The 25,873-nt window shown below is 51.8% G+C and overlaps 1 protein-coding gene and 1 non-coding gene across 2 annotated transcripts; both read left to right on the forward strand.

The window, feature by feature from the left end:
• On the forward strand, positions 1-25,434 carry LOC105068368 (complement C3-like). The gene is given in 41 exon segments (XM_074350713.1): positions 1-340; positions 487-694; positions 1,131-1,296; positions 1,448-1,518; positions 1,614-1,702; positions 1,784-1,866; positions 2,098-2,185; positions 2,994-3,096; positions 3,231-3,351; positions 3,622-3,737; positions 4,423-4,563; positions 4,655-4,864; positions 5,064-5,273; positions 5,518-5,679; positions 5,948-6,077; positions 6,960-7,037; positions 8,521-8,718; positions 8,906-9,017; positions 9,346-9,431; positions 9,535-9,674; positions 10,073-10,141; positions 10,932-10,983; positions 11,141-11,227; positions 11,369-11,578; positions 12,691-12,766; positions 13,012-13,180; positions 15,693-15,788; positions 15,949-16,102; positions 16,960-17,132; positions 17,291-17,449; positions 18,659-18,718; positions 19,614-19,704; positions 20,991-21,036; positions 22,088-22,175; positions 22,502-22,588; positions 22,809-22,914; positions 23,370-23,459; positions 23,881-23,967; positions 24,054-24,143; positions 24,251-24,386; positions 24,822-25,434. Coding segments are annotated over 41 exon segments (4,842 nt in total). The 5' UTR covers positions 1-269; the 3' UTR covers positions 24,955-25,434.
• TRNAP-AGG (transfer RNA proline (anticodon AGG)) lies at positions 7,374-7,447 on the forward strand. Its single transcript has one exon. It is a non-coding gene; the product is annotated as a tRNA-Pro (tRNA).
• Positions 25,435-25,873: the final 439 nt, after the last annotated feature.

Below are 25,873 nucleotides of genomic sequence, written 5' to 3' on the forward strand. Positions count from 1 at the left end.
CTCATGGCTGAAGGAAAAGGCAACCCTATTAACACCTTGGCCCCCAAGGCAGGGGTGGGGCTGCAACACTTCTCAATGCAACGGTCCCCAGCACCCCGCCCACAGAGGCTGGGCTGAGAAGGAAGGAGCTTTGGGTTTATGGGAATTTCCTCCCTGTGTCAGTTTAGATATTAACTCAGCCAGGACAGGCCAAGGCAAACAGACCGGAGCTGGAGTGGACAGAAGACAGGCATTGGGGGCCTGGGACCCAATATCATCCTCCCACCTCCATGGACATGCCCTGGCCCCTGGGGTTCATCCTCCTCCTCCTGGGGATCCCTGTGGCCCATGCTGAGCCTCTGTGAGTCTGGAGAACTGAGGAGACTCAGCCAGCAGGCAGCCTGCTCATTCGCCATCTGTGTGATTCCCTGCACGTGACCCCGTCTGTCTCTGCCAATGCTTCCCCCACTCGAGTCACCCTGTGCCCCTGTGTTTGTCTGTTGGCAGGTACATCCTGGTGACGCCCCGGGTCCTGCAGGTAGGCAGCCCGGAGAAAATCCACGTGCAGGCTCACTCGGACTCTGGAGAGCCCCTCACCAGGCCCCTCGAGGTGAACCTCACCATGTGGGACTTCCCCATGAAGAAGAAGACGGTAGCTAGTAGCCAGCTCATTCTCTCACCCGAAAACCACTTTATGGACCAAGCACTGGTGACGGTGGGTGAGGGGCCAGGGTGGATGGCCATAGAGGGAGGCTCTGGCTCAGCTGCAAGGGTGGAGAGGGGCAGATTCTAGAGAGACTTCCCACGAGGCACACTGGAGAAGAAATGCAGGGCCTGGATAGACTTACGGCTTCTCTTGTGTATTTAGAACTCCAAAGTCCCCTAAGTCTGGGCTCCAAGAGAGGCCTTACTGAGCCCATAGAATGCCTCGTGCGAATTAATGAAAGGGGCCCTCTGCTGGTGGATTGGGAAACTGCACCTGACCGGGATTGCATTCCTCCTGGGCTGGATGCCTTTGATTGGGAGCAATCTACTCCCCATGGCAGCGCCAGAGCTCCCATTCCATTGCTTCTCCAAGATCTGGCCCAGGGCTTTACCTGAAGGGGTGGAGACCCCAGCAGTCTCTGAGGAGTGTGGGCACCTCTCCCCAGATTCCCGAGAGCCTGGTATACCCCCCACAACCGGGGCAGCAGTATCTCATCATCCGAGCAAATTGGGCACCCACCTCATTCATGGAGAAGCTGCTGCTGGTGGCGCCCCATGCTGGCTACATCTTCATCCAGACAGACAAGACCATCTACACTCCTGAGCACTGGGGTACAGCCCTCTGGTTTCCCCCAGCAACCACATGTCCACCCCCCAACCTCTCCTTCTGTCCAAGGTCCCCCGACTGCCCAAGCTCCTAATTAATGACTACAGCCACTTTCCAAATGCTACCGCCTGCTCAGAGTCTTCCCTCCTTCTGCAGTTCAATACCGGGTGTACACCGTGAACCACAAGATGGATCCTGTGAGCAGGACGTTCACTCTGGACATCAAGGTGGCCTCTCCTGAGGGAAGGGTGGATCCCAGTCATGGGGGTTATACACATGTTGAAGGTCTGGGGCATGAACCACCCACTCCCTATCTCCACAGAACCCAGGAGGGATCACTGTGATCAGCCAGGATTGGCTGGCCGAGGACGGTGTCTTCACAAACTCCTTCCAGCTCCCAGAGCTCATCAGGTGCCCTGCTGGGAACCCTAGGGGTGGTGGGGGGAGGCTCTCCTTCTCAAGCTCCATCTCTCCTAACTCTCTGTGCCTCAGTCTTGGGACCTGGAGCATCGAAGCCAGTTACCAAAGTGCACCCAAGCAGAAGTTCAAGTCTGCCTTTGAAGTGAAGGAGTATGGTGAGAAGGGTGTTATGGGGAGGACAAGGCGGGACACACAGGAAACAGCGCTGGAAGTGGAAAGGGGGTCTCGTGGTGCACCTGCTGGGTGCCAGGGCCTGAGCTGGGTGTGGAGGACAGGACCACATGTTCCAGCCCTTTGGGGTTAACAGAATCGGAGGAGTAAGTAAGGTGGGGTGGGGAGGGGAGGACAGTGAAATGCTGAGGTGCAACTCTCCTTCCTCCACCCAGTGCTCCCATCTTTTGAGGTCCAGCTGACGCCAAACAAGACATTCTTCTACTTCAGTGATGAGGCTCTGGGTGTGAACATCGAGGCCCGGTGAGTTCCTTTACCCACAGCCTGGCCAGAGGACGAGGGAGGCCAAGAAACGGAATGGGTAGAGAGAAGCGGGTACTTCTGTAGTTCTTGGAATACAGTAGAGGCACTCTCTGCCACCCATGAGACATTCTTGTCTCGTGAGGTTGTGCAGACCATCCCTTCAGGTCTCTAGGGTTGTACAGGCCACCTTGTCTACCTAATGGAATTAGACCACATCTCGTGGTTTGGACCATCTCTAAATGTCCACAAGGTTGCACAGGCACCTTTGCCATCTTGTGAGGTTGTCTAGACCATCTCTGAAGCTCCATGAAATTGCAAAAGTCGTATTTGCTGCCTTATGGCATTTACAGACCATCTCCATGGCTCTATAAGGCTGTACCAGCCATGTTGTCCACCTAAGCTTGTAAGGGCCACATCTGCCACTTCTTGACATTATACAGACCATTTCTGCAGCTCTGTCATGCTCTACAGATCACCTATTTTGCCCCATGAGTCTTCACAGGCCACCTTGGCCACCCTGAGGTTTGTCCAGACTTCTCTCTGGCTCCATTTGATTCTACAGACTACCTCTACCATCTTGTGAGGTTGAACAGACCACATCTGCAACCCAACAAGGCTCCATGGGACAGATTTGTCACTCCCAGGGCTGTGTTGGTCAGCAATGAAACCATCTAAGTTACCAGGGACCACTCTGCCCCTCCCAAAGTGTTATGGCCATCGCCATACCCTCATGAGATCATACAGACGATCTCTGCAGCTACACAAGGTTGTAGCTTCAGAGCCAGTGTGATGGTTGTCAATCCCCCAGATATATATTCAACAAGCCAGTGGATGGACATGCTCTGGCCATCTTTGGGGTGAAGCTGGATTCCCGTCGGATCCCCATCCAAAGCTCCCTGCAGAGGGTGGAGGTGACTGAGTCCCACCCCTCCCCCAACTCTCCTCCCCTACCTCCTCTCTCCTCTCTTCCCCTTCCCTTCCTCCCCTCCCTCAACCCTCCCAAAGCTCCCAAGAAACTATCTCCTCTCTCCTGCCCTGAGAACAGATCTCTGAAGGCCTGGGCCACGTCTCTCTCCAGAAGGACACACTCATGGCCACATTCCAAGGCCCAGAAGAGGACTTCATCGGGGCCTCAATCTTTGTCAATGTCACTGTCTTCTCCTCAGGTGCCACCCTCACCCCAGCCCCTGGCTGAGGTCAGGACACCATGTCCCTTCCCAACGCAGACACTCCACCCACGTGACCTCAAGCCACCTCCTGCCTCAGTTTCCTCATCAGAGAAATGGGGAAATCCCAGAAGGGCTGGCAGAGGCTGAAACTGTGTTACTGTGTCTTCTTACCTTTACCAAGATGGGCCTCCCTTTCCAGCAAGCCCTGCTCCTCCCCCGAGAAACTGAACCTCCTCCACAGACCTCACAGTCCCCCTGTCTCTCCAGGGGGTGAGATGGTCCAGGCCAAGACCTCCGGGGTGAAGATCGTCCGGAGCCCATACAACATCAAGTTCACCAGGACACCCCAGTACTTCAAGCCGGGGATGCCATTCCACTTCAGGGTCAGAGTCTGGGTTCATTCCACACATGGACTCAGGGCCCCCTCCTTGAAACAGACCTTCCCAGGAGACAAAAACCCACACTGGATTCTTCTACCCTCTGCCTCTCGCCCACCCCCACCCCCACACACCTCATCTGTCTGAGAGTGGAATCCATCATGCCTCCAGACCAATCCCAAGGATCCCTCAAGTCTTAACCCAGGTCCCCCCAAAGCACAACGATGGCTCCAGAACTTCTCTATGGAGAGTTAAGGGTCACAGTCAGGCTGGAAGGTGGTGCTTAGTTTATCTTTAGGCTACATTTGCACTGCAAGCATGCTATTTTTACGTACATTCTTTGAGATGTCTGGTGAGGATTAGAAAAGTTGGAGACATCCTGTAGTGCCAATTCTACTCAGAGTTTTCCCCAAGCCCCCCACGTCTCCTCCTACCCTTTTCACTCTCAATTTCCCCCATCCCTACCCACCTTAGCACACCAACACCCAGAGCTGCTACATACAGTTGGACTCTGCAAGACTCTAGCGGGCACCATTCATAGATGCTAAATGAATGGTGCCCCTGGTTTGCTCAGTGCACAACTGTACAACTGTACAAGACAGTCTTATCCAGATTGCATTCCCAGTTTCCACCTCTCCAGCCAGGCCACCCCCAAGGCCTGTCTTTGATCTCACCCTAGATTCCACCCCAGGTCTTCGTCTCAAATCCTGATGGGTCCCCAGCCTCCAGAGTCCTCATCCGCTGCCAAAACCAAAAACTATACACCTTGCCCAGTGGGGTGGCCACTCTGACCATCGACACAAATGCCAATCAAAAGGAGCTCCCTATCCTGGTACCAACCTGATGGGGCAGGGGTAATGGGGTTGGGACTGTGTGAGCTGGAAGGGTCATTGGGGGGTTTACTTGCCCGTCACTCTTCCCAGGTAGAAACTGATGAATCTCTCCAGCCAGAGGAGCAGGCTTCAGCCAGGATGACAGCTTGGCCTTACTTAACTCAGGATGGGTCAGGGAACTTCCTGCACATTGAGGTGAAGACACTGGGCACAGAGGTTGGCAGCAACATCCAGCTGAGCCTCAACACAAGGCATCAAAATCCCGCAGACGAGGACCGGATCACTCACTTCACCATCCTGGTGAGGGGCCGGGACCGGGACTTGAGCTGAGGAATTCTTTGCCTGGAACCCTGGCAAACTAAGTTGGTGGGAGCCATCTGGGATGGGCTCAGACCGAGGGGCTGAAACAAAGGGACTATGGGCCTCCCTCATGGGCTGGGACAGCCTTGGGGAAGGGCTGGCCCTACCCTCCTCCTCCTTGGTCTCCCTTGTCTCCAAGGTCCTGAGTAAGGGCCAGATTGTGTACGCCAAACACCAGGAACACAGTCATGGGAGTGTCTACACGTCAGCTGTCATTCACGTGACTTCAGAGATGCTGCCCTCCTTCCGCATCCTGGCCTTCTATTTACTTCCCAGGGGGACAGGCTGGGATCCTGAAGTGGTGGCTGATTCCATTTGGATTGATGTGAATGACAGATGCATGGGGACGGTGAGCCAAACTCCTTGAAGCTGTACGTCACCATCATAATGCTCAGGGGAGAGTTCTCAGTCTGGGAACAGAAGAGAGGAATAGGAAGTGATATGGCCTTGAAAGCTCAACCTAGGAGGTGGAGAAGATGCAAGCAAATGTGTAGGGTTGAGATTAGCCTGGTGGAACTCAAAAGTGGACTTGAGGAAGCCCCTTGGTGCTCTATGAGACCCTTTTCCTGACATCTCTCTTCTACCTCACTTAGCTGAAGGTTGGCATGAAGAATGAAAGATACTTGCAGCTGGTAGAGCCCAGCAGCCGGGTGGAATTGAAGGTGACAGGTGATGCAGAGGCCACAGTGGGGCTGGTGGCCATGGACAAGGCTGTCTCTATCTTGAACAGCAAACACAAGCTCACACAGAAGAAGGTGAGAGCATGTGGGCTTTGGGCCAAGAGGTTGCCTGGAGATTCTAGCTGGAGCCTCAGTTTCTTCAGCTAGTAAATGGGCAATATTGGTGGCTGCAAGTATTCAAAGAACCAGTGCACAACATAAAGACTGGCAGGTGCTGAGGGCTCAATAAATGGACGACGGTGTGAGAATTATTATTTGAACCAGCAATTACAGCAATTACCTTGCACCTTCCCTGGAGGGGGTCATACAGGCTCCAAATCCAGGTTCCTCTCTTGACCCTCAGGTCTGGGATTTGGTGGAGGAACATGACATTGGCTGCACAGCAGGCAGTGGGAAAGACAGACTTGCTGTGTTCAAGGATGCTGGATTGGACATGAAGATGAGCACAGGGATGGACACTTTGGCAAGCTCAGGTATAGATGGGGGGCAGGAGGAGGGCAGGGATGGGGGAGTGCTGTCTGGTAGTTAGGAGCATGGACTTTGGTGTGAAACAGATGGGCTAAAATCCAGGATCTTGCCATTTACCATAGGCCAGATTTCCTCTCTGATTCTCTGTTTATCCATCCATAAGATGGAAATAATAGAAGTAACTCACTGTGTGCTAATTAAGATGTAGGTTTGGCCATGTGTATCAGAGATACAAAGTAACAGTAGCTTAAATAAGGTAGAAGTTTATTTCTTGTTCCGTAACAGTCCAGAGGTCATTCTGGGACTCAGGCTCCTTCTAGCTTGCTGTTCTACCATATTCCAAGATGGAATCTTACCAGGACCTCCTGCCAGGCTCCAGGCTGAAGGGAAGTGGGAGAGAGAGGACATTGCTCTCACAACTCATTGGCCAGAACTCAGTCACAGGGCCCCACCTAGATGCAAAGCAGGCTGGGAAATGCAGTCTTCATTCTGAGTGATATATAAAAGATGCCACACGTGATAGGGGGAAATGATAATATTGGGGACAACTAGAGTGTCTTCTTTCAGTTATAAACAGAGATATTGGTAACAATCTCTATTTTCCACAAGCTGGACCTTGTGCTACGTACTTTTATATGCATGATCGCATAGATAGAACTATGATTATTCCATTTTACATAGCTGGGGAAAGTAAAACCCAGAGAGGATAAGTGAGCTGCTGAAGATTGCACAGCTTTTAAACAGCAAAATTTGAATATGAAAAGGCTGTGGGATAAAATGAGGCGATGCATATAAAGCACTAGGTAGGCAGTAAGCACCCAGTAAATATCAAGGATGTTGATAGTGATCTTGACACTTGTCCTCTCATTCTTCCTTCTGACACCCAGACTGGCACTGCCCCAAGAGTCCCCCTCCCAGTCACCACCGCCGCTCCCTGAAGAGGCTGGAGACCAAGAGGAATGCAGGTCAGAACTAAAGATGAATGTGTCCCCCCTGGCTGCTTACCCTACTGTACTCATCAGGGCTTAGAGCAGAAAGCTGAAACCACTCTAGGTACTTCCAGCAGGGAGGGAGTGACTTAATGATGGCAGTTTGGTGCTCATTAGCCTGGCTTTAGGAGTAGGAGTTGGAAGGCAGCTTGCTGGTGCTCAAGACCACTCCACTGCAGTTCTTGCCATGCATGAAATCTCAGGAAACTGCTGCCAGTATCTCTCTCATGAAGCTGGCAGTTAGACAGTGGAACATGGAACTGTGCCTGTTATAAAAACACATAGACCTAGGCGAGGCGAGGTGAGGCTGGGGGAAGGGTATAGCTCAGTGGTAGAGTGTGTGCCTAGGATGCACAAATTCCTGGGTTCAATCCCCAGTACCTCCATTATAAATAAATAAATGAAATTATCTCCCCCACACAAAACATTTTTTTAATTAAAAAAAAAGAAAAGATAGGCCAGAGCCCACCCATCAGCTACCACTGTTGCAGGGGAAGTGGTCTCCTCTCTACCGCCTTCCAGATCCTATGCAGGAGCAACCCATTGGCAGAATCTAATCCCATCCAGAACCCCAGCAGCAAGGGTGTCTGGGAAATGTAGTTTTTCTATGTCTAGCTTCTGTGATACAAGAGGAAATGTAGATGAAGGGAGAGATGGATAACACATAGACCAAGACCATGGTGTGGACCAGACCAAGAAGCCCAGAGTTCAAGGAAGATAGGAAGCAGCAGTGGGTGTTGTTAGAAGAATAAATTCTATGAGTACTAGGTTTTTTGGTCTGTTTGAGCAGTGTTAATGACTTTGTGGATCTAAATAAAGGGAAAATAAGTGACATCGAATAAAAGTTGAGGTAAAACCCTAACTCTAATTTCAGTATCAAAAATCATGCTACCTTCTCCAAAAAGTAAACAATATAAACTTGTTTTATTTGTGGTAGCGATCAGTTATATTACGTAACTATAGACGTTTTAATCACATTATGTGGCAGACAGTAAGATTGTTATATTGCTCTAATATTTTTATCTTTACATGCATTCCTTCAGTTCACTAATTGAGAAGCATTCAACTTGACGTCATACTCTATAGCAAGTTTTGTGTTTTCATTTTTTAAAAATACGCAGTGAAAACCAGGAGTCAAAATTGCCAGTCCCTGTCAAAAAAGGAGTAAGAGCAGGAGCAGAAACAGCAGCGCAAATTCTCATCTCAGCTCTGTCACTTGTGAGCTGTGTGACCCTGGGCCAGTGAATTGGCCTCTCTGTAGCTCAGCTTCCTCATCAGAACTCATCACCTGGGTTCAATGTGAAGCTTCAAGGGGAAGATACAGGCAATGTTCTAGGGACAACATGGCCAGAGATATGGCTAAATCGAGGTCAGGTGTACATGGCATTCAGATGAATGTGTCCCAGCTTCCCCAGGTCCTACCCCACCCCTCCTCAGTCCCTCTAACTCTGGCCGGCAGTGAACAAGTTCAAGACAGAGCTGGAGCAGAAGTGCTGTGAGGCAGGGCTCCGGGAGAGCCCAGTGGGGCTGTCGTGCGAGGAGAGGACCCGGCACGTCCGCCATGGGCCAGTCTGCATCGCCGCTTTCCTGAGCTGCTGTTATCTGTCTGAGGCCCTGACTCGAGAGGCCCGAGAGGAGCAGCTGCTTCTGGGGACAAGTGAGGGAACCATGGCAGGAGGCACAGGGTAGGAGGTGGGGGCTTCGCCAAGGGGCATGGAGTGCCGCGGACAGGTCTAGAGGTGATACGTGCCATGGAGGGATGGGGTGGGGGGATCCCACTGAGGAGTCTGCTGGGCCACGGGAGACACGTGAGGGACACCCTGCCCCCTATCGGCTCCCTGCAGTGGATGAAGACGAGGACTTGGATGACATCTTCCTGGAGGACCAGCCTGTCCGGACCTTGTTCCCTGAAAGTTGGTTCTGGAAGAAGATTACTCTGCCAAAAAGTGAATTGGGGTAGGACCATGGCCCCCGTGCTAGCCTCTGGCCCCTGGCCCTTCCACAAGTCAGGGGACGTCCATTGTGGCCAACGCCCCCTAGTGGTGACCCTGAGCTCTCAGCATTGTCCCATGACAGGAAGCTTCCCTGATAGGGACAAAAATCTCAGAGAGTCACCCCAAATGATGTCCCTCTAGTGACGATGTCTATAATAGGGTGACCCACTGACCATTCCATAGTGATCATAACCCCTGGACAGTGACCCCCCAGTCCGAGGCTCCATCCAGGTAGCACAAACCCACTGGTGTTTTCTCCCCACCCCCGTCCACCCTGGCACTTCCGGCAGCATCTCCCACTTCAGCACCGCGGTGACGGTGCCAGATTCCATCACCACATGGCAGTTTGTGGCCGTCAGCATCAAGGCTGGACAAGGTGACCCCACAGGCTGAGTGCCGGGGGGACAGGAGAATGGTGGCCCTGCCCAGCCGCAGGGCAGTTGGCCTCTGCTTAACATTAAGTGCTCTCCTGGTTCTAGGTCTTTGTGTCTCGGACCCCTTTGAGCTGACAGTCACAAAATCCTTCTTTGTGGATCTTAAGTTGCCCTTCTCCGTGATCAGGAATGAGCAAGTCCAGATCCAAGCCGTGCTGCACAATTTCAGGGGCAACTTAGTCAAGGTGCAGCCCCCAGACTTCCCCTCCCCTCCCAAATGTCTGTCAGTGTGTTTTATAAAGAGGATGGAGTGTGTCTGTTATTCAAAGGAGCCAGTGAAGTGGAGGCCCTCTTGAAAACTCTTTTAAGGTATTTTCTCATTTAAGCCTCACAATAACCCCAGGAGATGGATGCTATGACTGTTCTTGGTTTAGAGATAAAGAAACTTGCATGGCTTCCCTGAGATCACATAGCACCTCAGTGGCAGAGGGGGTTTGAAGCCAGGCAGGGTCCTTAATCTCAGTCACTGTGTTACACTGTCACCTACTCAGGATTCTCAGGGTAGAGGCAGGGAGGAGACTGTGACTCTGAGTCATAGGCTTCCTCCTGCATCAAGACCCCCTAACCGCCCACCCTGCCCCAGGTCTGAGTGGAGCTCCCCCACAAGGAACCACTGTGCAGTGCGGCCAAGCCAGGAGCCCCTTCCCGCCAGGTGGTGGTCGTGCCTCCCAACTCCTCCAAGATGGTGCCATTCGTGCTTCTCCCACTTCAAATAGGCAAAGTGGACGTGGAGGTCAAGGCCAGGGGCTCTGAGGTCCAGGACCACGTGAGGAAGACACTCCTGGTCCGGGTAACAGGCACCCCCAGCCCTTGCTGCCAGTGAAGACAGTGTGGCTTCCCCTGGGCTCCAAGCTGTGTGATCACGGGAGGGGCAGGTGGACCCAAGATCAATAAACAGGCCTCTGGGACAGAAGTGAGGTGCAAGACAATGGATCTGAAAGTTCAATCACAGAGCCCTCACTTCAGGACTTTGGAGTCAGACTTGGGTTGAAACCTTATGTTTGCTGTGTGACCTTGGGCTACTTACTTAACTTCTCTGAGCCTCTGTTTCCTCATTTGCAGGATGAGGATAATCACCATACCCGTGAATAAGCAGAGAGCTGTGAAAATGACACACAACCTGTACATGACCCATCAGTAATACTTTATTTACTTAACAACACATGCTAGCACTTAGGATACAGCACTTTAAGAATACTAACTCATTTGTCCCTCAGAACAGCTCTGTGAGGTAGGAACTATTACTCTCTGCCTTTTACTGGTGAGAAAACTGAGGCACAGAGAGGTTAAGTCATTTTCCCAAGGTCATGCAGCTGGGAAGCAAAAGAGCTGAGATTTGCACCCAGATATCTGGGCCCTAAGGTCTGTGTTCTTTATAGCTAACTTTCATTGTGACTGCTATCGTTTCTATTTTTAATTTTCTTCCTCATTGAATCCTACAGGCAGGGGGTCAGATACAGCAAATATCCCGTAGCATCGTCCTGAACCCCCAAGGTTTGTGGGGTCTTCAGGGGGAATGTGGGATCCTGGGGCCATGTTCTGGTGGAAGAAGGTGCTGAAATGAGGGTGTCTGGCCGGGTGAGCGATCTGAGCTTCTCCCAGACCTCATGGTCCCAGAACCTGCTTGCGACACAACGTTGTGCCTGCTCAGGTCAGACCCAGACGGAGCTGGTGCCAAAACAGGACTTTTTGAACAAGATGCCCAACACAGAGGCAGAAGTGTTTGTCAGTGTCCAAGGTACCTAGGACAGAGCTGGTTCTTGCAGGCGACTGGGGGGAGCTGGCTCCTCAGAGCCTGCCTGGGCAGGCAGGAGGGGCTGGGGTGCCTATGCAGGGTGATCAGGGAGACGTGGTGGCTTAGATCATGCCCATCTGACAGGTGACATCCTTGGCGAGACAATCCTGGGCACCCTGACACCCCAAGAAACGCAGCGGCTGCTGACGGTCCCAAATGGCTGCCCCGAGCAGACGCTGAGCTCCCTGGCTCCCGTGATCATCCTGACCCGCTATTTGGATGCCACAGGCCAGTGGAGCAAGGTTGGGGTGGAGCTCAGAGAGGAGGTGATGAAGAACATTGTCAGTGGTGAGAGTAGGTCCCCTCCTGGGACCTCAATGAGGGTGTCTGGGACTCTCTGGGAGGGCGGCTGAGGTACCCCTAGGATGGGAGGAGGCCCCCACCGGACCCTTCTGGACAGTAACAACCAAACTCTGACTCATCTCTCAGATGACAACCAAGTCCCACAGGTGACCCCCAGCAGTGACCCCCAGTTTATTCCTTCATCTTAACCCCTCTCCCAGGCTACAGTCTCATAACAGACACCCTGGTTTACCCCAAAGCAGCGACCTCCCAGGTTATGTTACATTCAGACACTGTCCCAGATTGTCCCCAGTCAGTGCCATGCACCAGGCTACATCCCCAGGGAACCCCCACGCAGAAAACTCCAGAATAACCCCAGGTGGTGGCCTCCCAGTTACACCTGAATGCTAACACGTTCCCAGGTTACATCCGAGCCCCCGGGTAACACCCAGAGGTGCACCCTCCTGGTTACGTCCCAACAGAGACTCTCGAGTCAATTTGGACACTGTCTCCCTCTCCCCAGTTACACTCAGATGCCAACACTACATCCAGGCGCTCTCAACAGTAATCCCCAGATAACACCCAGACTGTCCCCCCCCCGTGTCACACCCAAGCAGTAAGCCTCCAGGTAGACTTCAGATGACACCAACGTTCAGATTCCACCTGAGATGCCCCCTCCGGGCTACACCCAGTAGTGACCTCCTCTGACTACACAGACACGTTTACAGCCAAAAACAGCCCCCAAGAAAACAGCCAGATAGTAGCCCCTCAAGGTGCCCCTCTTCCTGGGCTTCACCGTCCACCATTCCTCCGAGCGGCAATCCCAGTCACACCCTTCCCCACGGTACCCCAATGATGCAGTTTCTCAGTTTACTCCCAGATACAACTGCACACTGGCACCCACTGTCACACATGGCCATGAACTTCATTTACACCTGTGCCCTGTAGCCCCCTCCTAATGCACCTAGACCAGTCCCCTCCTCCAGGTTACATCTAGATGGGGTGCACCCCCCAAGTCCCACCCACACCCCGCCCCCCACATTATGCCTGGTGACTGACCTGCCTTCACAGCCACACCCAAGCACCAACTCTCCCTGCAAGTTCTCCTCCACCTGTCTCCCCAGGATACACCCGGATGCTTACCCACCGGAGCGCAGACGGCACCTACCACAGCAGCAAGGGAAACCCAGGAAGCACCTGGTAAGGATGAGGGCACTGGTGGTCCTGCCACCACCACCCTGCGAGGAGCCCGAGGGACCAGCCTGGGGTGTGATGACCCCAGGAACATCCACGCTGCAGAGTCTTGGGGCAGGCAGGCTTTGGGCAGTGACATTCCAAGTTGGCATGATCTATGGTGTAGACTCCCCCACAGCATAGATGGTCCTGTCCTAGAACTCCTTCGACTGCCATTGTCAGTCATCACTCACCCATCTCCCTTCCGACAGGCTCATGAGCTACGTGTTCCGGGTCTTTGCCCTGGCCTATTCCACCATGACAATCAGGGCGCTCGACCGACACTCCCTCTGTGACATTGCCAACTGGATCATCACCCAGAGACAGGCGAAGGACGGGCACTTCTTGGAGAAAGGTCCTGTGTTCATGGCATCCATGCAGGTACCCACTGCCCCACCCCACCCCACCCCAGTCTCGCTTGAGCCATTCAAACAAAACCCAGGGCTCTGCACACTAGGAAGGGAATTTCAGTCCCCTGACATGTTCACAGGTAGAATGAGAACAGGAAAGAGCTGAGGCCAGGCAAACAGCATCACATCACCCCGCTCTGGACTACCCAGCACTCTATTACAATGTGGGGAGGCCGGGTACACCTGGGACCCACCTCTCCCTCACCCCTACTTCAAGCAGTCGTCAGCCCTGGCCCACCTCTCTTGGGGTCTAAGCCCTTCCTGTCCCCGCAGCCAACACACCCTTCCCTACCAGGTATTCCTCCGCACCAGCATTCAGAAACAGCTTTCAAACAGCCTGGGAGGTCTCTCCTCTGCTCAAACACTTTTCTTGGCTCACAGTCACCTACAACAGCATCTCTCTACTCTCTCTCTCTCTCTTCTGTATCTCCTCCCAAGCCTCACCCCTCACTGCTCCCTGCTCATGGGTCCCTCCAACTCACCTCTGTGTCTTTGCTGATGCTGCTCTTGCTGCATGGACTACCCATATCTCATCCCTTTGTGTGTGTGTGTCTCCTCTTTATTTTATTTAAAAGTTTTTTGGTTTTATTTCTTTTTGAGGAGGGAGATAATTAGGTTTGTTTGTTTGTTTGTTTTTAACACAGGGACTGATTGAACCCAGGATCTCCTACATTCTAATGCTAAGTGCAGCACTCTGCCACTGAGCTATACCCCTCCTCACTCATGTCTTCTCTTTAGATTTAGCTCGGGCACCACCTCCTCTAATGTCTCCCTTGAATACCAGCCTTGCCCTATGCACCTATCGCATAAGGGATGAGATTTATTCACTCATTCAACAGACATTTATCCAGCAACTGCTGTGTACCAGGACTTGTGCCGGGTAGAGGGGAGACACAGGGGTAAACAAGATAGCTAATTACCATAATATAGATATAAATGATGTGACATGTTATGAGTGATGGGGAAAAATGCAGGGAATGGGGGATCCAGGTGGGAGGGGTGAAATTTTGGAAGGCTTCGTGAGGAGATGACATTTGTACAGAACTGAGGAGGTGAAGGGGCAAGTTCCAAGCAGTGGGAGGAGCATGTGCAAACATCCCGAGACTGCAATGTGCCCAATATGTTTGAGGAACAGTGAGGAGGCCAGTGTGGCTGGAAGAGAGTAAGCAAAGGGGTAGGGGGAGGAGTTGAGGGCAAAGAGGAGATGGGACAGATTGTACAAGGCCTTGTGGGCGACAGGGAAGACTTGAGCTTTTTCCTCTGAGTGAAGTGGGAGCTACAGAAGGTTCTGAGCAGAGGAGGGGCGTAAAGTGATTCAAGAACTCACGGGCTTCCTTTGCCACTGTGAGAAGAGACTGTGGGGCATGCATTTGTTTCCTAGGGCTGCTGTAACAAAGTACCACAAACTGACTGGCTTAAAACAACAAAAATGTAGGGGGAAGGTATAGCTCAGCAGTAGGCCACGTGCTTAGCATGCACAAGGTCCTGGGTTCAATCCCCAGTGCCTCTGCTAAAGGTAAATAAATAAACCTAATTGCCCCCCCCAAAAAAGTAAAATTAAATTAAATTTAAAAACAGAAATGCACTTAAAAAATTCTTTTTGGTAGGGGAAGTAATTAATTAGGTTTATTTATTTACTCTTCGAGGAGGTACTGGGGATTGAACCCAGGATCTTATGCATGCTAAGCGTGTGCTCTACCACTTGAGCTATACCCTCCCCCAGAAATGTACTTATTTTGTCAAAGTTCTGGAGACTAAAAGTCCAAGATTAAGGTTTCAGCAGGGCCATGCTTCTTCTGAAGGCCATAAGGGGGACATCCTGCCTTGTCTCTTCTAGCTTGGTGGCCCCTGGCAAACTTTGGCACCTCTTGGCTTGTAGCCACATCGCTCCAATCTCTGCTTCCATCTCCACGTGCCTTTCATCCTTATGTGTGCCTTCTTATGTGGACACTAGTCATTGGATATAGGGTCTACCCTAATCTAACATAACCTCTTCTTAATGTTGCCCATTGTGTCTGCAAAGACTCTATTTACTAATAAGACCACATTCTGAGGTTCTGGGTGGACATTAACTTTGGGGGGGATATTATTCAGCCCAGTACTGGGATTGGGACCTGGGACACCAACAGAGTGTAAACCCTCAGTCAATCACTTACTAGCAATGGTGACACTTCACCTCTCTGACCCTCAGTCTCCTCATCAGGAAAATAGAGCTGCTGCATGAATGTTTTGAGCTAGCATAGAGAGCTTTAGCAAAGCACCCTCCATGACTGTTAGCTTTTGTTAGTAAGACAGACCCCATACGGACAAGTCTCAAGATGGCTCCTCCTCCTCCTCTACCTCTCTCCTCACCCTGCTTTCAGCATCACCCAGCCCAGAACTGAAGCTGAACACACAGGAGCTTTTCAAGGTCAGGCAGAAGAAGTTGGGGAAGATGTCTCCAAGATGGTCAGGGCATCATGGGTGTGATTCTCCATCCACAGGGTGGCTACAAAGGCTCTGAGGCAGACATATCTCTCACAGCACTTGTCCTGATCGCCCTGAATGAGGGGAAGGAGTTGTGCAACCAGGAGATACCGGTAGGACCCAAAGAGGCGGGTAGGATCTGCAAGATGACATAGCCTCTACACACAGGGAGCTCCCTCGCCCTCATGTCTTTCTTAGTGCATTCCCCTTTTCTAACTCCCAGATCCTTTTCCTCTGATCATCTCTCTCTAGCCTCCTCTCTTGACTTTCTAGAATTTGGCTGCCAGCATGAAGCAAGCCCGTGACTTCCTGGAGAAAAAACTCCCCCACATTGAGACAACCTTTGCCATAGCTGTAGTCTCCTATGCCCTAGCCCTCACCGGGAGCCCCCAAGCCAATAACCGCCTGGACAGCTTTGCCAGCCAGGGTGGGTGTGGGTCACTTCTTAACCAACTATGTGTTGACCACAGTCACAGGGGCAGGGATGAGGGGGGGTTGCATGATCTCAAATCCAGCAATGTGTGATCCATCATTTATTAAGCATCTATGGCATGCCAACCCTTGAGCTCAGACCCTAAGAAACCAGGGTGAACAAGACTGATGTGGTCCCTGCCCTCAAAGTTCCTACAGCCCCTGGAGGAGGATGGCAGAAGATAAACATATCAATAGAGAATTACAAATTGAGACAAGTGCTGAGATAATAACACACAAAGTGGGTGGGAGAGATGATGAGGGGAGGGGAGCATAGATTGGAGAGCTGGGAAGGCCTCTGTGAAAAGGGGACCCCTCAGTTGGAATGTATGATGAGAAGGCCCAACCTTGTGAAAGACCAGGGACATTCCAAGCTAAGGGAATGGCATGTGTAAGTGCCTTGAAGTGGGAAAGTGCTTGACAGGGTTGAGGATAGAAAGGTCATAAAACGTGGGTAACTGAGAAGGTTTTGCCTCCCGTGGCCTACCCTGGGATCCCTGAGTCCTTTTCCCATCCTTTCCATTCTCCAGGTCAACAGGAGTGGAGTTTAAAAAAACTCGTTTGCAGTGGAACTAGAGGGATGTAGAGGAGCTTCTTTGCACCTCAATCTCCCCATCTCTAAATAGTGTCCCTGTCTCCTCGAGTGGTGCTGAAAATGCAGTGTCCACATATCTCTTCAGCAAAGGGTTTCACATAAAGTAGGTGCTCAATAAAATAGCAGATGAGAAAATTTGGGTCATATGATACAAGGAAAGAACAGGTTTAGAAATGTGGGCCCAGATCTGTGTGACAAGGTGAGCATCCATCTTCTAGACAAAACCCACTGGCCAGTGGGCAGCCTGGGCGAGAACTCCCTGTACACCATTGAGGCTACGGCCTATGCGCTGATGCAGAAGCTGAGACTGGGTCGACGCAATGAGACCCATGCCATCGCCAAGTGGCTACTGGAGAAGCGGGAGCTGGGAGGAGGCTTCCAGTCCACCCAGGTGAACCAAACCTTGGAAACAGAGGTGGGGAAGGGGAGGCTAGCCGTGATGCTGACCCAGCAAGACCACCAGAAGGAGCTGTCCGTGGTGCTGGCGCCCCAATGGTTCCCGGCGCACTGTCTGTGGTGCTGATCTGAACCCCTCTATCCCAACACCAGACCACGGTCGTGGCCATCGAAGCCCTCACTCGATTCCGCAAAGCTGTCCCCTTCGACGGTGTCCAGGATCTCAGCGTCCAGATCAGAGCCCCCAAGAGAGCCTTGAATGTGGAATGGCTCATCGATGAGAACAACGCCTACCAGCTGCGGTCAGCAAAGGTATAGAGCTAAGGGGCAGAAGGGAAGTCCACAAAGAAGTGATACTGGAGATGAGGCCAAGAGACATGTCCCTGACAATCTCCTTCACCAATATTATCTAACAACCATTGGCTATACTGTCGATGTATCGGTTCATTTATCCCACAGAAACTTCCTGAGCGCCTTCTGTGTGCCAAGCATTCTCCTGGGTTACATTATGAAAGATCTATGATCCCTGCTCCCAAGGAACTTACAGTCTAGAAAGAAACTAAGACAATAAACATATTTCACATTCTATTCTAAGCTTCTAAACACAGGGGAATGAAATAAGTGTGCAAAGGGGGAAATAACCTGGGACCAGGGATAAGGTAATCTCCATGATCTTACTCCATTGTGGAGATGATATTTACCTTCAATCATTCAATCATCTTTATTGAGCACTTACTGTATGCCAGGCACTGTTCTAGGTTCTGTGAATGTAGCCATGAAAAAGACAGAAAAAAATCCCTGTCCCTGTAGAATTTTGTGTTTTAATGGGAAAATCCAATAAAGAGACGTGAATAAGTAGACTGTGTAGTGTGTTAAATGATGGCAAGTGCTACGGGGAAAACATTAAGCAGGGACGGGGATGGGAGCATCAAGGAGCTGTAAATTTAAATAGTTTGGGTAGGGAAGGTCTCACCAAGATGGTAACGCTTGAGCAAAGACCTTAAGGAAAGGAAGATGTGATCCTTGTGGATATCTAGGCAGGAAAAACAGCAAGTGCAAAATCCCTGAGGCAAGAGTGTTCTAAGAATAGCAATAGGATTTAAGCAGGAGTGATGTGATTGGATGTGAATTTGTAAAATCTTGTTCTGACTGATTAGGGAAGAACGTATGAGGGAAACAAGAGTAGATGCAGAGATGCCAAGGAGAAGAGTCTTGTGGGGTCTCCATGCATGGGGTGCTTCAGAGACATCACAAAGTGAACAGTGTAGACAGATGAACATTAGGACATAGCCTGCATCAGCAGTTGTAGTTGATCTGTGAAATGTAGACACTGCAAATGCTCGTCAAGAAGGAAAAGTAAAACCACCGTCATGGAGAGAGGTGGAAGGGTCACTAGACTCCAAGTTAGTGAAATAACTGAGGCCCCAGTGCCTGTGCACTTGTTCCTCCCCATCCCCACTGCATTTGAGCCATGTTTTTCTGCTTCCTCTGTCCTCAAATCCTCCTCCCACTTCTTTTCAGTTCTCTGCCCAAGATGACCTAGAGATCAAAGCCAGTGGCAGTGGAAGAGGCACCATCTCGGTAGGTCTGGTGTCCTGCCCTTGTGGTCCTTATGTAGAGCCCAAGCCCCACCTAGTTGGGAGAAATAGAGGCAAATCTAGACTCCAAGACAAGATTGAGATCAGCAATAATCTTAGCTACCATTTAGGGCACAACTATTTGCTAGGAATCAAGCTAAAGACACCTTAAAATCCCCTTGGGTGGTTGGTAAAAATCTGGGTTCCATTCAACAGGTGGGGAAATAAAGGTTCAGAAGGTTTTCACTTGCAGTAAGACAAGAGTCAGGGAAGGTAGAGGCCCGAGATCTTTGAATTCCTCCACCCCTCCCATGCTGAGTTTCTGAAGGGGTGTCTCTTTCCTTGCCCCACCCAAAGGAAGAGTCTCCCTCCAGGGTACTTCCCAAAGCCCAGAGAGCACCTTGACCCTTCCCCCAGTATCTGGGGGCTCCATTACATCGTCTGGCCCTATGCCTTGTGGCCCAAAGGGATAGCCCTCTTGGCCACCAAATTCCAGCTAGCCTGCTATCATCTTTCAGGCAATGGAGCTGCAGTTGAATCCTTGCCTTTGCTGTGTGACCTCAGGCAAGTCACACTCCACCTTAAGCCTGAGTTAATTTTAAATAAAATAAAATAAAAAATTCATTTCCTCAGTCGTACTAGCCACATCTCAAGTGCTCAGTAGCCACATGTGTCTGCCATGTGGACAGTGCAAACAGAGACTATTGCCATCACTGCAGAAAGTTCTATTACACAGCTGGCCCAGATTCTGCAGGGTGTTCTGGCCACTGAACCCATGGATTGAGGGGGAAGTCTTTGCTGTGAATTTCCCACAGGGTAGAGCGCTGGGCAGGCAAGGACTAAAGCAAGGAGGAAAAAGTAGCTGTGAACGGGCTCTGACACCTCTTCTGTCCCGCCAGATCCTGACCACGTACCGCAGGTCCCCAGAGTCCTGGAAGGACTCCTGCAACATGTACCACCTAAATGTGACTCTTAACACAGCCCCAGAAGGTGAGCCCGGACCCAGAGATACCCAAATCTTCTTTTTTTATTATTTTATTTTAGCTGTCACTCAGCAAGCACATTGATTGCTTTGTTCATCCATTCAACAAATTTTTGTGAGCATTTACTGTGCACCACACCTTGTTTCTTGGCCCCTGGAGACATAGGCATGAACAAGAAAAATATCCCTTCTGCTCCTGGAGCCCTCATTCTAGTAGGGGGACACAAACAATACGACAATAACAATATATTAAACTCCAAACTCCTATTGTTATTTATCTATAACATAAATTATTCTACATTATGAAATATAAATATGTAGCATAATGGCAGGTGATAAGTAGTACACAGTTAAGTAGGAAGAGGTGCCACAGACGTGAAGGAGTTCCAGGGGAAGCTCTCTGAGGAGATGCCATTTGAGCTGAGACATGAAAGAAGTGAGAGCGAGCCATGAAGGATCTGAGGGAAGAGTATTCCAGGCAGGCAGAACAGCAGGTGCAAAGGGCCTGAGGCAAGAATGAGCTCACCTGGTTTGAGGAACATCAGGGAGGCCAGTGTGGCTACAGAGGAGCAAGGGGTAGAGTTTTAGGATAAAGAGTTGGAGAGGTGAGGGAGGCAGATGGTGCAGGGACTTGTGGGCCATAGTGAGGACTTTGGGTTTTGCTTGGAGTGAAGTAGGAGCCAGAGAGGGTTCTGAGCAGAGGAGGGACAGGACCTAGCACAGGTTTGCGCAGGCTCCCTCTGGCCACTGCAGGGGAAACAGACTATAGAGGGCAAGGGTGAGAGCTGGGAGACCAGGGAAGAGGTGACTGCACTGATCCTGCAGGAAATGATGGGCTGGACTAGGGAGGGGGCTGTGGAGATGGTCAGAAATGGTGAGATTCTAGAGTTCCCAGTCTGGGGTACCAAGGAGGAAGAAACAGGACTCTCCCATTGGGAGTTCACTGTCAGGTGGAAAGGCCCCTGAGATTTTCAGGGACTGAAAGTGGCCAAGAGTTTGGTTTGGGCCCCATTTCTTAATAGTAGTAGTAGTAGTAATAGTAATACGATAGTAATAATAACTGACAATTATAAATCACTGATCAGGCGCTGTGTTAAATGCTTTCCTTGTATTAACTCACTTAAAGTTAACCATTCAGGAATATTATGATCGCCATTTACAGATTAGGAAACCAAAGCCCAGAGAGGTTTAGCAACTTGCCCACAGTCACACAGCAGAGTCAGGACTGGAACCCAGGAAACCGGCTCCAGAGGTTGTGTTACCCAGCCTCTAAATTCCTGCCTTCTCTCTGCAGAGAATAAAAAGGGGGAAGCGACCTTTCAGCTCCGGATCGACACAAGGTCAGGGCACCAGGATCTTGGACTGGGCAGGAGGAAAGACCCCTTTCTCCAGACTCCTTAGCAGCTCTCCCTGTGTATTGAATGGAGGGTGGGAACCTGCCAAACTTGCCTCTCCATGCCTGCCCCTCATCCCTACCTCTCAACCTGCCCTCCCTTGCCTGTCCCTGCTTCTGCCCCCTACCCTGTCCTCCCATGTTTGTGTATCACGCTACTCCCCAGTCCTGTCCCCTATCCTGCCATGTCCCAGAATGGCAGGTTCCTGCACAATGAACATACACCACGACCAAATGCCCAGAGCTAGCTCCAAGCCTCATGGCTCTCCCCGTCTTCATCTTCTCCAGACACTCCAGCCCCCACCCCAGTCTGGCTCTGTCTCCCAGATACCTTTGCCCAGGTCTGTCCCAGATAAAAACATGTATTGAGCACCTACTGAGTGCCAGGCTCTGTCCTTGGTGCTGAGGGCACAGCTGTGAGCAAGGCAGCTCCTCCCTGCCTAGTGGGGCTCACAGCCTATCAAAAGAGACAAGCAATAACCAAATAATCACCCAGAATCAATGTAGAATGACAACTGTGATTAAATGTGGCAAAGGAGAGGTCCGTGGAGCAACAGGAGGGCAAATCAGAGAATGATATGGTGTGCGGGCTGGAGAAGGCTTTCCAGAGTGGGTGATGCATCAGCTGAGATTGCAAAGATGAAGAGTTTTCAGGGCAAAGAGGGAAGAGGGAGAATTCCAAGCTGAGAGAACAGTATGTGCAAAAGTCCAGTGACAGGAGAGACTGACACTTAAGAGATATTAAATGGAGTCTGGAGTGGGAGGAGGTGAAGTAGAAGGGTGAGATCAGGTGTTCAGAAAAGCAAGGAGGTTAAGCAAGGAGGCAACATATTAGATTTCTCTTTGCTAAAGCCGTATGCTCTTGGGGCAGAGGAGTGACAGGGAGACAGAGGAGGAGGCTACTGCTCTTGTACAGGCGAGAGATGATGGCAGCGGGAGCATGGGGTGGGTAGGCAGGAGGACACTGGGAAGAGGGACTGGAGCTGTGAAATCCCCAGGTTCCAGGGTTATCGTGAGGCCACAATGACCATCATGGAGGTCTCCCTGCTTACCGGCTTCTACCCTAACCAGGATGACCTCAAACAGGTAATGAGCAGGGTGGGAATGACCTGGAAACATCCCCTGAGTGGGTTCACAGCAGCATCTACCAGGGTTAAGGCCCCCAGGTCAATGCCCCATGGTCTGTGTCCCATGGCCAGTGAACATGGTCACTTCTGGGGGAGGGGCCTTCATCACTCCCTGCATGACCTTAGCCCAATCCTTGCCATGATTGTGCCTCAGTTTCCTCAGCACCAGGGCTGATTGAACAAGGGCTGGGAGCTCTGAAAATTACTTCACATTGACTGGAGCTCCCAGGGCTGGGGTGCCTTGGAAGATCTTTGCCAACACGCAGTCCTCACCCTCTGCCCCAGCTCACAAGCGACGTGGAGAGATATGCCTTCCAGTGGGAGGCCAAGGTGGACTCCAACAGCAGCATCGTCGTCCTGTACCTGGAGAAGGTGAGGAAGGCCAGGTATCCTCTGCCTCCACCCATCCTGGTGGGCAGCCAGGTGGGCAGAGAAACTGCGACTGTCACCCTGGACAGTGTCGCCAGTGAGCCACGCCCTCTGAGGCCAACTCTTCAATATTCAAGGCCACGTGATCAGTGGTTATGACCAAGACCCTGTGGTCAGTACCCCATGCTCAGTGACCCTGATCAAAAGGATTCCTGTTCCCCAGCTCTCCCACAAGGAAGATACAGTGCTGGGTTTCCGAGTCCACCAGATGCTGCAGGCCGAGTTCCTTCAGGCTGCCCAGGTCATGGTCTACGACTACTATGAGCCATGTGAGCAGGGGCCTGGGGTTGGAGGGGTATCATTGGGGATAATGCCTGCAAAGAATGGGCCAGAAGGGAGAGTGAGAGGTGGGGCCAGTAAGGGGGAATGGGGCGTGGTAGAGAGGGTCCAGGGCTGTTGGGGGTGGAGCGGGAGCAGGGGCAGGAAAGAGGGTGCCAGAAGGAACCTAAGGGGCGTGGTGATCAGAGGCGTGGCCTTCCTTCATGGTTAAAGTGGCCAGGGTGGCCTGGAAGGAGATGTGGCAGGGCTGAGAAGGGATGGGGCATGACCTGCTGGATATGGCTGGATGAGAAGGCATCAGGGTCTTCAAAGAGGAGGGACCTGTTGAGGGGGTGAATGGGCAGGGCCAGCGGGGCGGGGCCAGCTGGGGGCAGAGCCAGAGGGCACCCAGCTCCCAGGACCACTGGCCCAAGACCAACCCCCTAACACTCACCCCTTCTCACAGCCCGGAGGTGCAGCTCCTTCTACAACCTGCCCACAGAGCGCTCTTACCTGCAGAAGATCTGCCACAGGGACGTCTGCAGATGTGCCGAGGGTGAGGACACGGAGACGTGGAGGGCTGGGCTGCTGGGCTGAGGGTGCAGGAGTTTTTCGTCACTTTCTGAGTGTCTTCGGGGCTGAATTTAGACAGAGAGAGAGAGAGATAGGAAGACAGAGACAAAGAGAGGCAAAGAAAAGGAGACCCAGAGACAAGGAATGACACACACACACTCAGGTACTGCCAACAGTCAAGCGAGTCAGAGACACAGACACGGAGGGAGGCATAGAGACTCAGATGGGAGAAACAGAAAAGCAGAAGACCAAAATGAGAGACAGAGAAGGAGAGGGCATCCCATAGACAAGAAAGGCCAGACCCAGAGACCCAGGGGTTGCCGCCTGGGGCTGGATGGGGGTCAGACGGGAGGAAGGCCCTGCCCCCAGTGCAGTCAGAGCAGCTGCACCCCCTCACCTTCCAGAACAGTGCCCATCCCCAAAGAAGGACAGCAACCAACTGAGGCAGGAGGAGCTCCAGGCAGCGGCCTGTGAGGTGGGCTTGGACTTCGGTAAGTGCCAGGAGCGGTAGGGGGCAGGGGGCGGCCCACCTGCAGGGCGGACACCAGCACAGCCGCCTCCTGGATTCCTTCCCCAGTGTACAAGGCCAGGCTGGAGTCCGTGGAGACCTCCACCTCCAACCCTTACGTCTACTACAACATGCAGCTCCAAGCCATCATCAAGAGTGGTATGTCCACGGTGGCAGAGTTGGTGCCGTGGGACCCACCCTGGGGTCCCAATATGGGGGAGGGCCAGGTCTGTGCAAGCTTACACACTGGGTCTTCTCTCCTCTAGGCACGGACTCTGCCATACCCTTCAACAGGAAGAAATTCATCTCCCACGCCACCTGCTATGATTCCCTGGGGCTGCAAGAACACGAGACATACCTCATCATGGGCCAGACATCCGACCTGTGGAGAGTCAAATCTGAGTGCGTAGGGGGGGGCTCCTGCTGCCCTAGGGACTCAGGCCTGGACCCCCTTTTCTCCCCCACCTCAGTCCTTGGTGTCAGAATTTCTGCTGCCCCTATCAACAGGAGTCTCTGGTTGCAGGGCTGCCCGGAATGGAGGTACAGGATGTGCACTGCACAACTCCAGGGAGCACCATTCATAAGGAAATGTTGTGGACATAGATGTAAATTTGGTTTTCCAACAGAGGGCAATAAAGAGTCAGAGGAAGAAGAGCCTTTCTAATCCCCAGCAGTAGGGGCTAGAGCTGGGGGGACACGAGATGACCCTGTGGAGTGGACCCTACAGGGTGTGGCTCTGGGAGTCTGTGAAGCAGGACAGAGGAGCAAGTCAGGAAGATCTCCACACTTTCAGGGCACCAGGTTCTCCTCATCCTCCTTGCCATCTCTCACCTACAGATACTTCCACGTCCTGGGCAAGGAGACATTCCTCATGCACTGGCCGGCGGATGGGGCAGTGGGCAAGAAGGAATTGCTAGACCAACTGGAGGGATTTTCAGAATATATGCATACCCATGGCTGCGAGTCCTGAGACCCTAGACCTCGGCTGCTCCTCCGAGGCTTGTCTCCAGGCAGGCCCGGACCACTGGGCTTAAGCCTGAATAAAGAGCATGGACTATCATACCCAAACTCCAGCCATCTGTTCCTGCTCCTGCGTTCAGCAGAGGTCCCGCAGAACCCGCCCTGACATTGCTTGGACCTGCCTCCCCTCTCTCACTCCTACTTCATTCCAATCACTCTGGCTTCCCTTGGGTCCTTCCAACACATATGTTGATTTCCACCCCAGGGCCTTTGCACTTAGTGTCTCCTCCACCAGGTACACTCTTCCTCCAGATATCTGCATGGGTTGAACACTTCTCTTATTTGGACTCTGTTTTAATGTCACTTCCTCAAAGACACTTGCTTTGCTTTGCTTTAGTAACATATCTGAACTACACCTCCTCCCATCACTCTCTCCCCTTACCCTGCTTTATTCCACTTAATAACACTTAAAAATATATTGTATATGATATTTAGTAGTTTGATTGTTAATTGGACATTTCTCCTGCCCCATAACATCAACTCCTTAGGACCGGGGGCCATGTCTGTCTTGTTCACTGCAGTATTCCCCATTCCTATAGCAGGGGCTGGTATACAGTAGGTGTTCAGGAAATGATTGTTGAATGAATGAATGAATGAGTGAATGAATCTAACACCCACTCTGTACTTGGTCCTGATGGAAGCTTTGATCAGGAACTGGAGAACTGAGGCAAAGGGCAGAGGAGAATGAATGAGTTTCATCAACATGGCCTGGAATGGGAGTGGGGGACTGCCAAGCCAACGCACAGCCCATGTGGGTCAAAGGACTCCCCCCCAAGGAGTGCTGGAGGGACTGCAAAGCACCCAGAATGGCTTAAACTTGGAGTGTCAAGGAGGGGCTGAAGATGAGAGAGAGAAAAAGAAAGATGGGG

Source organism: Camelus bactrianus, chromosome 22 (assembly GCF_048773025.1).
Source record: "Camelus bactrianus isolate YW-2024 breed Bactrian camel chromosome 22, ASM4877302v1, whole genome shotgun sequence".
Classification (NCBI taxonomy): Eukaryota; Metazoa; Chordata; class Mammalia; order Artiodactyla; family Camelidae; genus Camelus; species Camelus bactrianus.